This window comes from Symphalangus syndactylus, chromosome 18 (genome assembly GCF_028878055.3).
Source record: "Symphalangus syndactylus isolate Jambi chromosome 18, NHGRI_mSymSyn1-v2.1_pri, whole genome shotgun sequence".
NCBI lineage: Eukaryota > Metazoa > Chordata > Mammalia > Primates > Hylobatidae > Symphalangus > Symphalangus syndactylus.
Window position 1 is genome coordinate 94,683,172 of NC_072440.2, and position 14,301 is coordinate 94,697,472.

Sequence of the window (14,301 nt, forward strand, 5' to 3'; positions counted from 1 at the left end):
CTAGGGGGGCATGTTCTGAAAATGCAAACCTGCTTTTAGAGGTTTTGATGGAATCTCTTCTGCCTCCTTCAAGATCAAAAGAGTCAGAGTTCTGTTCTGTTATTAAAAATAACTACTTCTGTTATTTTTTGCCTACTTTAGATTTGGGAAGACAGACGTCTTCTTTCCTACTGACTTATGTTGGGGGACACCTGCAGCCTACCTACTGTGTGTGCAGCTCCACATAGTTGCATTGAACATACATTGTTAGCACCAAAGTCACACTGAGATAAAATTTATTGTCATAGAATGAACATTTTTTTTTTCGGAATGAACAAATCTGTTTTACTTTTCACATGCCATGTTCGTTGTCCCTCTTTTGGGAGCCTGGATGAAAAGTTGGAAAGTTGCTTTTTTCCCTTTTGTTGTCATTAATTCTTCAAATTCCAAAGTTGTATATTTAAGAATAGATTTAGTAAGTCGTTGCTAGCATCTGCTGCAATTTTAAAATTATAAAATAAGAATTGGGGGAAAATCAATTGTTATAAATTTATTTGGGACATTTATTGCCACCACATTGGAAGCCTTTGAAAATTCAAACAGAAACCAATACACTTCCATCTTTTTTACTTTCGATAAATAATATCTTTGTGTATATGTATATATAGATAGATATACTTAATCAATAAGTTATTTAGCAGGGTTTTTACATTTTATACTGCATTCATCAAAAACAGCTCTTTCCAGATCGATAGGATGCAAATGAGGTAAGAATTAAGGCAAACCCAAAAGGCATGCAAATGTAGTACATTGATATTCACTGATAATACAAGCTCTTGTGGTGTGTGGACCAGACACAGGAGCCAAGGGTCCCTCTGTGTCTGTCCAATACTATTTTACAGGAGGGTAGTGACATAGCTTATAATTAAGTTACATTACTGTGGGGGTCTCAGTGCTACTAACATTATGTAATCAAGGAGATACGAGCATTAGCAAAACATGAACAAGAAATCATATAACTCTTTGCAGCACATTTCTGCCCAGGCTTTGGAGGAAGAGGGATTTTTATGAAATGATATTACACATATCACATTGTGGCAGGTTGTTTGTTTTGTTTTATATATGCTTTTAAAATTCATTAGCAAATGACATTCTCATGCACACAAGTGTTTCAAACACAAGAAGCAAGTCCATTTATAGGTAGTCCAAGCAATGTGTGTGTGTGTGTGTGTGTGTGTGTGTGTGTGTGTGTGTGTGTGTGTGTGTGAATAGCTGCAGACTGAATGGAACATTGAGACTTTTGTGCAGTCCATAGCATTGACATCAGCTCATTTCTGGATGTCGCACTGCAGAAGTAATACAATGGAAGGGTCGCTCTTTGCAGCTTCTTTGAATTCATCCAGTGTAATCTGGTCATCTTTGTTCTTATCCATCTTGCTGAAAATCTTGTCTACTCGCTGCTCAGGCGTCAGGCCATCCTCATTCATTTTCATCATGATCACAGTGCCTACCATTTTGTAGATAGCCTTGGGGAAAAGAGCATTGTAGGTGATATTACCAGAAACCCAGGAGGACAGAGAGCTCTTCTTGCCTCCCTTTCACCTGACAGGATCCCACCCATCCTCCAAGCCTCAGCTTCCCTTTCCCCAGAGGAGTTTCACTCCTTGTGCTGCAAGTTTCTGTGACAACCCATACCATTTCCCCCATCAGAATACATCTCACCTTTATTAAAATAACTGCTTTGTCTTCCCCACTAAAGAGTACATTCTATGGAGCTAGGAACCACGTGCTCCTGTAAGTCCAGGGCTTGGTATGATGCCTGGCACATCATAGGTCTCAATAAACACGGATCAAATGAAAAAGCTTTAGCTGCTGGAGCGTGGGATGTGGGGTAAGGGGCAGTAGGAGGGAGGGCCAGGTGAAGTGTTGAAAGATGAAGCTGGAGAGAGGGAAATGAGAAGCAGATCACAGAGTTTTCCTAGGATAGGATAAAGAATTTAACTTTATTTCAAATAACTCTTTAAATGCTATTGAATAAGAGATTACATAATCAAATATGGGTGAGTCTTGTGATCAATTGGATATAGAGGAATTTGGGGTGGTTTCCAGGTTTTTGGCTGGAGGAAGTGGTTAGAAAGGGTGGCTCAATGGTGAGATTAGAAATAATGCATTAGGAATAGGTTCTGGGAGGAACATGATGGATTCAGTTTTAAACATTCTGCATCTAGGTGCAGGGAACAGTCAAAAAGCACTAGCCTTGGGGATTTAGGAAAAGATGAATTGTGGGGCCAACCGATTAGAAACTTAGAATCTAGTAAGACAACCAAGCCAGTTGTACCATTAAAATTGAACTCTGCAAGAAGTTAGTTTAGAGAGAGTTGTGGAGCAGGGATTCTGTTTATAAGTTAAAGAATAGAGTGAGAAGATTTTAATTATCCAGGCCAACTAATTGTATACAATTAATTCTTGATAGGGAATTTCCAAAGTATAAATTATTTTCTTTCTTAGAAAAGTGCCTTAAAAATAAATGCCCATCTATACAAAGACTTGCATGAGAACATTCATAGCAGTATTATTAATAGCCAAAATGTAGAAATGACACAAGTGCTCATCAACTGTAAACAAATAGGATACAGCTATACAGTAAAAAAAATATACTATTTTAGCAACAAAAGAGAATGAATATGCTACAACATGGATCAATCTCAAAAATATAAAGAAGCCAGACACATAAGGCCACGTGTTATGTGATTCCATTTGTGTCAAATGCCCAGAAAGGCAGCCAAATCCATGGAGACACAGTGATGTGTTGGTTGCCTGAGCCTGGGGTGGGAGCAGGCCTTTGGGCATGAGGGATCTAACTGGGGGAATAAAAATGTTTTAAATTTACATTATGGTGATGGTTGCATGTCTCTGTACACTTACTAAAAATCATTTAAGTTGTACACTTAACATGGGTGAATTTATGGTCTGTAAATTATAACTCATAAAGTTGTTTTTAGAAATGCCAATCAGAGCAAACCACTAACTAGAAAGTGCTTTATTTAACAAGTTAAAATGTCCACTGAGATAAAATATTTTGTGTGTATTTACTTTTGTAGCTAGATGGTATTGATGTATCATGGAACACTTTAAGAAAATTGTCTCTAAAAGAGGCAGACTTTCCGAAATTTCATTTTGTGGATAATTGGTAGACAAGGTCCTGATTAGTCTAGTAGCCAGAGTGGTGCACAAGGGAAAAGCAGAGAATGTGTACTGTCTGGAATTTAAAAAGAGACAAATGGCCCATACACATGTAAGCTGCCACTCTCACCCTGGCCTTTAAAAGGCGAAATCAAAAGCCCTTACATGAGGCAGTGGGTATGAAGGCAGCAAAACAAGTGCACTATTAATAAAGTCAGAGTAATAAGAAATGTAAACACAAGAAGTCCCTCCTGGACCTCAGGAAGCAACTCTGAAAATGGCAGGATCTCGTTAATCGTATCCATGACACAGCCCTACAATTGGGACTGTGAACACGACCACCAAGAAGGGCCGTTTCAGATGCAGACTCTTACATATCACAAAGGCCGGGCATGCCAGACTCAGAACTCAGTGTGAACCTGCCCCTGTGGTCCCCAGCCCTGATGGACCTGTACTGACTCGCCTTTCACTGTAAACTAGAAAACTGGACAAAAATAAATGAAATAGCTGTTTTCAGACTTTACAACTGACAGTGCAAGACTGTAATTCCTAAGAGGTGGGAAACAAAGTAGATGAACCCTATGATCTCAGCCCGGAGTCCTTCCTGGACTACAGCACAAGGAGAAGGGTCCCAAGCAGAGCTGAATCACCTACTGGAGGAGACAACAATTGGAGGGGGAAGGTGACGATAGCCAGAAATTTCGGGGCAGAGGACCAGAGAGGGAGCCAGGCAGAAAGAAAGCCTCAGAAATCTGCCTAGGAGGACTCCTGAATGTTTGTCTGGAAACTAGGCTGCTCACAGAGGATAAAAGTTCACAAAGAAGTTTCTGAACAATAAGCTGAACAACTCTTGGTGCTCACACAGGCTTGCAGAGCATTCTAGTTCTTAATGCAAAGAGCTTGCTAAATACCTTGGCATTCAGGAAGGCTATTGTCCATTCTTCTTCTCTTTAAAGCAAAGCTTCTGGCAAGAGTTTTCTATACTCACTGTCTTTACTTCTTCCACTCCCATTCTCCTGGGCTGCTCTGATTAGGATTTTGCCACCAACTCCTCTGAAACTATTCTCAGCTAGTTCACCTATGGCCTCCAGGTTTCCAATTCCAATTGTCAATGATTACTTTTCTCCTTTTACTTCTCCTATCAATAGCATTTGACATGATTGCACATTCCATTCCTTCCCCACAAAACAGTGTGTTTCCCTTCCAGGACTTCTCACTTTTCCTTTTTTACTTTGGCCTTTTTGACAATTCTTTCTCCACCTCCTTTACTGATTGTGCCTCATGTTCCTCACCTCTAAACATCAGGTTGCCCCAGGACCTCAGTCCTCTGGAAACCTCTTTTCTATTTATATTCTCTGTCTAGTTATACTCTGATATGTCTTCTTTCACTTAAATACCTGAATAAGTATCACCACACACGGGGCTGGTTCCCACCAGCCAGAGTAGAGAAACCTTACTAAATGTATGAGAAAATCAATGAGAACCCCAAAATGGTCACAAATTGGTCACTGGGCTAACTCACTGCAGAAAACCTACTCTCCATCTGCTCTAAAAGCTTAAAATTATAAAACTGCCTCAAAAAGATCACACTAATTTACATATAACTAACCTGCCTGTCAAAACTAATCTCAGCACTCTATAAATGAAGACAACAAAATACAGACACTATAATGCAACACTCATAATGTCCAGGAACCAATAAAAATTATTACACGTGTCATGAAGCAGGAAAATGTGACCCATAATCAGGTGAGAAATCAGTCCACAAAAGTTCTGAATAGAAGAAAGGAAGAGCTAGAAGTGATGGGGAGAAACGTGGAAGAACTAAGAGAAAGAAAAGCAGCCGCTGACAGCCAGGAAATGGCCTGGACTGCCCACCGGGCCTTGGTGCTGCCGGGAGCTGGCCCAGCCCTCACAGTCAGGTCTCACACCAAACATAACCAATGTCACAAAATGCCAGTGACCATGATGGAGCAAGGCAAAAACAAGACCACTCTGTCATTAAGTCTGAATACAGACACAAAACACCAAGCATCGCTGCTTCCTGCTATGACGAGTGACCACTGCTTCTTCACCCGTTAGAGCATTGCATCAGTCTGTGTGCCCTCCTCGTGGGTACCTAATCATAGCAGTGTCCCCACTCCCTGACAGTACCCAATCCACAGTAAACCTCTGCTTCTCCGAACCCTCCCCAAATCACCCTCCCGAAGTCCAGATCCTAGAAGTCCTTTCTAACACCCTCCTGCTGAATTGCCCCAAGATTCCCTCACTGCAAGCAGTAATAAAGTCAACCTGTGTAAGTGTGGGTATGTCCTTGGGACTTTGGCTGAAGGGCATTGACAAGGATTAGAGAGAAAAGTTTTGGAGAGAAAGGGATTTGGTGGCCAATGAGGGGAAATGACAAGAAGGCAAAGAGGAGGAAAAACTTGGAAAAACCTACTCTGTAGGGAGCTTATAGAGAGACTTTGGAGGGAGCCAAGTTAAGTGTGGAAGATGGACAAAAGATTAAAGAGTGAGAAAGATGAGAAAATCAAGCCACATGTTCAGAATTGTTGTTCAGTATCTTTTCTGATAACTTGTTGGAAAAAATATATATTTAATTGAGTGAAGGGAACACAAGTAAAAAACTAAGATGTTAGTTTGCTGGGTATATTTGAAAGGGAGTGGGCATTGAAGATAGAAGGGGAGAAGCCAACAGAGAAGAAGAGACTAAAGATGTGGAATGAGAGGGTGTGCAAGTGAACGAGGCCAGCTTCCCAGGCAGCAGGTTGATGGGTGACTTCTCTCTCAGACTGGGAGGAGAGTGAGAGTCCTGTGGGGAACTTGGGGCTTTGGCTTCTGCTTATTGCAATCATCCCATTTTCTTGTGGGGATCCACCCTGCCTGATCTCAGCTCTTGGTGTCTGGATGGGGCATCCCCCCAGTTCTAGGATGGAGCACCTGGCTCTACCTTCAGCAAGTGGTACCTTTCTCTCCTTGGTCAGAGTGGCTGGTGCAGGGGTGGGAACCCATGCTAAGACAGTCAATCAAAGGAAAGCTACTGAACCATTGCATCCGCTATTGCATGCCTGCCAGGCTCCAGGCTGGGTCTGGGTTCTGGGCATGCAGCCGTGAGGGCAGAGCCTCCTCACATAGCTTGCATTCTGCCATATATTCCACTCAACAAGGTAATCTGGGGCAGGGACAAATGTTGGGACAAAACCCCTCTTGGTAAGGGTTAGATTGCTTTGGTGTGGGGGTGGAGTGGGCATATTTGGGAAGGTATGCGGGAAGGAAGTCCTCTCTGGGAGATGGGATAAGACCAGAGATGGGAGTGAAGTGAGGGAAGAGCCCCCAGAGGCCAGGGGAGGGCATGCTGGGAAGAGAGAGAGGAAGTGGAAGTCCCTGAAGTGGAACCGGGCATTAGAAGAAAACCAAGAAGACCTTCACATTGGGAATGCAGTATGCAGTGGGTGGCGTGGCAGAGGAATCCTGCGTTACTCGCAAACACAACGGGCAAAACCTGCTTGCTGTGGAATGATCAGAACCTGGAAGGATGTCCCGGGAGCCCCTGACAGCCTCGGGTCCCCACTAGGTGCAGCTGGAGTGAGGCAGAGCAGAGATACACCAAGTGCCAGAGAAACTGAGCCCATGACATCCTGTGTGCCCAGTAAGACAGGTTCATGGGAGATCCGGTAGTGAGTTAATGGCAGATGACAATGCCACCGTCATGACAGTATGGGCCCCATGGCTTGGTTCTGGGACCTCCCCAGGACGGTGCTGCAGTGGGGACAGAAGCAGGAGAAGTCTAGGTGTGGTGTGCAGCTGGCAGGGCTCGAGCAGAGAGAGAAGGAGCCACAAAGGCCTGCACCTAGGAGGCTGCCGTGGGGTCTCCTTCTGTGCCCACCATCCACCAACCACGCCCCGGGCCTCACCTCGATGATCTCCAGCATCTCCACTCGGGTGATCTTGCCATCACCATCCAGGTCATACATATTGAAGGCCCAGTTCAGCTTCTGCTCAAAGCTGCCCCTGGAGGTGATGGACAGAGCGCAGATGAACTCTCGGAAGTCAATGGTGCCGTCCCCATTCTTGTCGAAGGTTCGGAAGGCATGCTGGGCAAACTTGGAGGCGTCTCCATAAGGAAAGAACTGCAAAGGAGAACACACACAGTCAGGTGTCGGGAGGGGATGGAATTGGGGCGACGAGTTAGGTTCCTACTGACGGCATCACAGGTGCTCCTGGGCGTTGTTGGAGCCTCACCCATTGGAGAGCGGTTTGGCCGGACTGTCAAGGGCAAGGGCAGGCATTAGAAGAGGCTTTCTCACAGCAGGTGCTCAGGTACAGGCATCTCATTGTTTCCTGTGGGTGAGGCTGGCGACGTGGCTTTCAGTTGATGGGGCTTGGAGTCGGTCAACAAGCCCCACCTGACGCTAGTGTTGCAGCATCTCAGCTCACTCCCCCCAGGAACAGGACTGAGGCAGACAGCAGTTTCTCTCCCCACACAGGTGGTGCTACACGATCTTCCGTGTTCCTCTAGATATGAGAATCTGGCTTCATCGCTGCCCAGTAGGGCCAGAGGGAGGGTGCCCGGACCTGGTTTCTCCTGCCACCAGCCCCCGTCCTGGGCCCACACTTATCCCCTCCCTGGGTGAGGTTCCAGTTTCTAACTTCTTTTTGCAGGGACTTTTCTTTTGCAGAACAGACATTTAAAACCCATTAAAAATAGAACATGACTGGGCTTATTTTTGAGAAACATAAAGAGGTTTCTTCACAGAGCCAACTGTCACCAGGGGTGTGTGGGAGGCAGAGAATGGACACAAGGAGGAAAGGGAAGCAGAGACCACAAGGAGGGAAGGCCATGGGGAATCAGTAGGCAGTGGCCTCAGTCCCCTTGGACATAAGCATAGGCCAGTCACAAACAGCAGGTAGTTCTGATAATTAACAAGGAAGAACGGCAAAGCCCCAAATACAACCAAAAACAAACCGTGTGCTATTTTAAAGCAGAGAAGTTATGTATGTGTTTCTGGATGAATAAATCTGGGTTCTGGGCTCTATAGACAAGCACTACAAGGTCTATAGAAGATTACTGAGGATGCTCATTGATATCCCTATTCCTTCGTAAGTTTTGCACCTGCTAAGCGGACCAGGTGAGCAGCCTTCATACAGATGGCCTCTTTGCCCACTCTGGGCTATCTGCCTCGAGGAGCCCTCGGTCCATCTTTCTCACTGTGCATCCTGCCCTGGATCCTGCAGAGCTCTGCTGCCCACTCCTCCTGCACCTAGAAGCACATTGGAAGGTAGAAAATTTCCCTCCAGACATAAGATATGCTTTAACACAGAAGGATTCTATACATGGGGCCCAGGGAACAGCCAAGCATTCCAGGAGAAGGAAAGTACCCATTACTTATATTTTGGTAGTACCCATTGCTAGGCACGATGATCTGTTCCAGAGACTATTACTATATAACAAATCACCCTAAAAGCTAGTGGCTTAAAATGACAACAATCATTTTATTATCTCATGAAATAAACATTTGAGATCCACTTCTTTTTTTCATCAAACATATCATTTCCTGGTTACAAAGGACAACGTTCTCTTATGTTCCCTCATTCCCTAAACATATCTTTCACTTCTGTTATCCTTCATTTTTCATTATTCATCAAAATTCACTGCGTTCTTTTTCATGTCGGGCCTCGTCTTGGGTGCTATGGACTCAGAGGACAATACCTCGAGGTCTCTGTGTTCCGAGACTGCACAGTTAATGGGCGGACTTTAGTCAAAATTAACTTGGTCATGTTACTTGATAAGAACTAGAACAGAGGAGAGGGCAAAGTATTACTAAAGCTCAGTAAATGAGCTGTTAGTTTCAAGGAGGGAGTTGTAGAGGGAAGGGCTTTCCTTCTTCTTTGAACTGCTCAGCATGACCCCAGCCCCTCACTCCCCAATGCTACTTAGGTTCTTGGTACCTGAGGACATGCTGCCAAGTGCTGAGTTTTGAACTAAACAATGCTGAACCTGAAAACTTCTAAATAGGCAAGTTTGCTCCTCCTGTGCCTTATGCATGAGTGGTCCTGGTCCCTTTCTAGAGGGTATTTTGGCTGATGTGTTCATCTGCCTTGTGATTAGGGGCCTGGGTGGAGCTGGCACCTGTGAACCTGACTTGGTGGAGCAGAACGAGCCCCTGGACAGGTTCCCAAGTCCCCTTAGTGCTGTTTACCCGCCAGCATTTCTATGTGCAGTTGGCATGAGACCAGTGGGCACGAAACCTCCATTCATGTAGGTTTCTGGCACTGTAATGCTTTAACTATCTTATGTCTCACGGCCTACTTTTAGGTTAAGGGATAGTTCACAGTTTTATCTAAAAATAACTGGGCACCTTAGGTCAGTATATTAAAAATTAATTTAGGTCTAAAAAACCTTGAGAGAAAAATCGATTGTAAATTTTGAGCTATAAAAGTTACATGCGCCTTGCAGAAGGTCTATATACTGACTTTTACAACCAACATGTTTACTTTAGAACTGAGTATGTGCTCAAGAGCCCTCAAATTTCTGGAGGGTTTGTTTCCTTTAGGAAATTTATCCTATCATGTCTGAGTGCTTTGAGTTTTTCTAACTAGGGAAATGCTCCTTATTTTGACAAAATAATTCAACTCTAGATGGATCATCACAGAGAAATAAAGCCGCATTCCCTTCAATTTCTTTAGGAAGAATTCAGGGTCTTGAACTCAGTTCTCTTGGAGGACAACAGGGCCTGAAAAGCACAGTATTTTTCTTTTTTTGCATACTCTTGTTCAATTTCTTTTTAACTCAATGTATTTTTCTTTAACGCTTGTATTAAATTTTGACATGGAAGTAATATTTGATGGCAGTAATAATCTATAAATAATATGATACAAAGAACTTTGAGGTTGAAAAATTATAAATATATATACACACTCATATGTATATGTATATATATATATGTGTGTGTGTGTGTGTGTGTATTAGTGTTCTCTCACTTAATTTTCATAACAAAATCTGACATTGTACTTCCCATTTTGTGGATGAGGAAGTGGAAGCCTGGAAACATCAAAGGCATTTGCCTTAGATTCCTGGCTGTCTGCAGCAGAGGCTGGATTTGAATGCAAATCTGTCTGACCGTTTCTGCCACACTTTGAGATTTATCTTAATCAAGTGTTAGCCAAGGAAATAAACTTAACTCCACATTTGATGAAGCAACCAAATTTGTTGCATTATGTAATTCTTAGCATCCATTGCCTCTGAAGCTTGAAATTCTCTGCTCTGAGTATTTTCGCCACCTTCTGGCAGCACATATGTACTGCAAGGAAATTACTAAGATGCTAACTGAGTTATTTTCTGACTCATTCTTTAACTCAACATTGATTGAGCAGCTGCTATGTGTCAAGGACAGTGTTAGGTGCTGGCAATAAAACAGAAGAAAGACATAGTGCATTAAGGACAGTGGGGGAAAATAGGCATTAATCAAACCACCATATAAAGAAGTATAAAATTATACTGTGGTAAATTACAAGTGTATGGAGCTGCAAACAAAAGTAACAGACATGATATTCTCAGTTTGAAGCTTTAAAATATTCGCGTGTGGTCCTTTCCCCCCATCCTAATATACAGGCTGCTGACAATTCATTTTTCTTCATCATAGCCTAGAGTTTCAGAGTCTGAGACTTCTTGGGATTACACAGACCTTGACTGCTCCCAGTTGTACTCCACACCCTGTCCCTGAGCTGACCAACCTGCAGAAGAAAACCCCAGGAAACACTTGAGGTCTTTTCTTTCCCCAGGCAGACAACAGGAGTCTTTGCATGGTTTAACCAGCTTCCTCCTGGCCGGGGCAGGAGCTTTTCCTACAGACAGTGGGCCCGACTCTGCATTTCTTTCTTTTCAGTAATCTATCTAGTTGTGAATATCAAAATGTTCGTTTCCTCTAAGAGGTGGTGCATGAGAACCAGACACATTAGCCTTTGGGCCTCCAGGGCCCCACCCAGCATGGGCACAGAAAGGCTGTGTGATGATCTACAAACACTGTGCCTCTCTCCAGTGACACAACATTTCCTCTGCACCCCATATCCCAGCCCTCCCCAGCACCATTGCTGCCTGGATAGCTTATCCTTTCAGAGAAAATATTGCAGCATTTCCCACATGAATCTCTCCCCTCCAAAGATCCCTGGTTTACTGCCTCAATGTGATGGAGGAGGCAGCTCCCCAAGAAGTTCTCCAGCCAAGCCTTTGGGTGCGGGTGGGGTGGGCACAAGCAAGGCCTTGGCCAGGACTCACCCCTGCCCATGCAACAGCTGATGTGCTGTGTCAGGAGGGGTGGCAGCAAGGCCACTTTGGAGGATGCCTCTCTCCAGGGTTCTGCCCAAGGCCCAGCTCCTGGCTAATGCTGGGCAGACCTCAGACCTCAGAATAGATTTCTGCCCATTAGTATGCTGGAAATAGAGCTCTTGATAGGAAATAGGGCTTCAAAAAACCAGAAGAGTATTCTTGGACTGCTCCACTGCTCACGGTCTTGGAGAGGTCTGCCATCCAATCCCGCATAAGACATAGCTGCTTTTAAAACACCCTCACTTGGGTCAATTTTGTTTCTTTTGTTCTCAAATTTCAAAGGCCTATTTTGCCTGGCCAATGAATATACAAATACAATCACCCTGAAATACAGTTGCTTGACCTCCAAGGTCATCTCCCCTTACCCTGCTGGAATTAGCCAGTGGCTTCTAGCCTGTTCTGGATGACCTGGTCTTGTACCTACCTCTTCAGGCCCTGCTACTGAGACAGTAGTTACTGTTTCATGAGTGTGTCTTGTGGAACAAGGCTCTAAGCAGGTCCTTCTCACAGGCCACCCCAGCTGATTCTTTCAGCAAGGGTAGGACTTGGAGGAGGGTCATTTTTCTGGGGTGAGAAACTGGCACGAGGTCACATCACTAAGGGGTGCAGGGGGATCAAACTCAGTGCCGTCTGAGTCAAAGCCCTGGCTCTTCACAGCACCAACTTCAGTCTCCTTCTCCTCCCACACCAGCCCTGCAGACAGACCCTCGGCCTGTCTGTTCTGGGGTCTTGACCTTCCTTGGCTACGCTGTATCTCAGAGGCTCCCTAAGGGGCCCCTTGTGCACTGTCAGGCTGCTCTTTGCTTTGGGCCTGAGGGGCTTGTCTACCTCCTGTGGGAGCCACCAAGGACAGGAGCTGTTCAGATGAGCTCACCCCTAACTCCTTGTCCTGGGGGCTGAGGCCTTCACGTGGGGTGGTAGGGCCTTTCCAGCAGAACTCCTGCCGATGGGCAGAAGGTTAGTGTTGGGGTCTTATGTGCCCTGAGATGCTGACCATATGCTTTTGAGAGGTCATTTGATATTTGGTTTTGGCTTTCAGCTCTTCACATCCATGAGGCCTCCCCCAGGAATAGGACCCCATTGTAGTGGTCCTATTCATTGCTTCCTAACTTCCCCTACACTGATGCCCTTCCCTCCATCATCACCACAGCTCCAGGGGAAACTTTGCACACCCATGTTTGGTCAAGTTTCCTTCCCACACTAGACAATAGCATCTAATTGTTCTCAGAAGAAGGAACGAGACTGTTTCCAGGCCTCAGAGACCTTTCTGGGTCTGGTCCCCACCTCTGTGTCCAGCTTCTGGTCCCCCAGTTCCCTTGTCCCGGGGCGGCTTTCACTCCCTGGGGCCTTGCTGGCTCTCCCTCCCCTGCCACAGTCATGGGACCTTTGCCGGCTCTCCCTCCCCTGCCACAGTCATGGGACCTTTGCCGTGCTGCTGCTGTGGTCTGAAAGTTCCTTTGCTGCCCTGGGCCCAGTGAACCTCTGTTCATTCTTTAGACCTTGATTTGGTCTTGGTCAGACCCCTGTTACACACATGCATGTCACTGGGTCCCTTCCTAGGGAACATTTGTTACAATTGTGAAGAAATGTTCACAGGATTGTGGATGCGTGCCCTTTTTCCCTAGTAGACTGTAAGCTAAACGGGGCTGAGAATGACCTGGTTTTGCCATTGCTGTAATCTCTGGTGCCTGGTACAGGGCCAGGCACACAGTAGGTGCTCAGTAAATGTATGCTAAATGAACAAGTGACTCAGCAAGCAGATCGTTTCGAGGCCTTGAGAGACAGGGCAAATCTACCCACTGACCAGTAGAAGGGTTGAAATGTGCTCTGGAAGCTGCCTGAAGCCGGCTGTGCTGCAGAAGGCTCACCACTTGGCCTGCAAGCCCATTCGCATTACTACTTAAGCAGATGACTCATGAGAAGATGAATCAGCCCAGAGCAGCACTTGCACTTTAGTCACGTGGATGGGAAGAGGCGAGACATTTTCCCTTAATTAGAAATGGTGAGTCCAAAAACTGTTTCCTGCCAAAGCTTTCATTCAACAGATACTCACAGAAGCCCAATTGGTGCTGGGCTCCATGCTGAGCTTTGTGAGGGCAGGAGGGAGAGTGAGGAGAGGCAACCACGAATAAGAAAATAGAAGGTCTGGTCTCTGCCCTCAAGCAGATGTGATAAGCCAAAGGTAGGTGCAGCCTGACACGTGAGCTCCTTCCACATGAAGGCTCTCCAGAAGGAGGTTAAGGACTCCCTCACCCACCCCCACCCTCAAAGGGTTCTCACAGATCCTAAGATTGCTTCTCAGAGCTGCCCCATCCCTTGTCCTCTGGGTAACAACTTCCATTTTCTATCGTCACTGCTTCTTCAACATTACAGTCTTTATTACAAGGCAGCCAGTATTAGCCTGTGATTCTTGTATAATTACATCTATTTGAGAATAAAATTACTCTTGAACTAAATTTCTAGAGAAGGGGCTTTTGCCTCCTGGGACAAGATAAGCAATTTTCACTTACGTCTTAGACCAGATCTCTCTGTTTACACAGACTACCCCAGAAAGGTCATGAACTCCCAGAGAAGTTCTTCTGCTTTTTTATAAAAAATGAGAATCAGGCAGTAGAAATCCAGCCTCCTTACCTTCCAGATCTCCTTCACATTAGAATGCTCACCAGCCGGGCACAGTGGCTCATGCCTGTAATCCTAGCACTTTGGGAGGCTGAGGCGGGCAGATCACAAGGTCAAGAGATTGAGACCATCCTGGCCAACACGGTGAAACTCTGTCTCTACTAAATATACAAAAAATTAGCTGGGCATGGTGG

The 14,301-nt window shown here is 45.1% G+C and overlaps 1 protein-coding gene across 2 annotated transcripts in view; it reads right to left on the reverse strand.

Annotated features, from left to right (window-relative positions):
* Positions 1–258: 258 nt before the first annotated feature.
* Positions 259–14,301, reverse strand: part of VSNL1 (visinin like 1) — a 115,678-nt gene continuing 101,635 nt past the window's right edge. Inside the window, exons 3-4 of one of the 2 annotated variants that reach the window (XM_055254173.2) lie at positions 7,077–7,292; positions 259–1,505 (exon numbers count right to left, since the gene is read on the reverse strand). In XM_055254173.2, coding sequence (XP_055110148.1) covers positions 1,308–1,505; positions 7,077–7,292 — 414 coding nt within the window. In that variant the 3' untranslated portion in view covers positions 259–1,307. The remainder of the gene's footprint in view (positions 1,506–7,076; positions 7,293–14,301) is intronic. The other variant, XM_055254174.2, reaches the window with a different exon arrangement.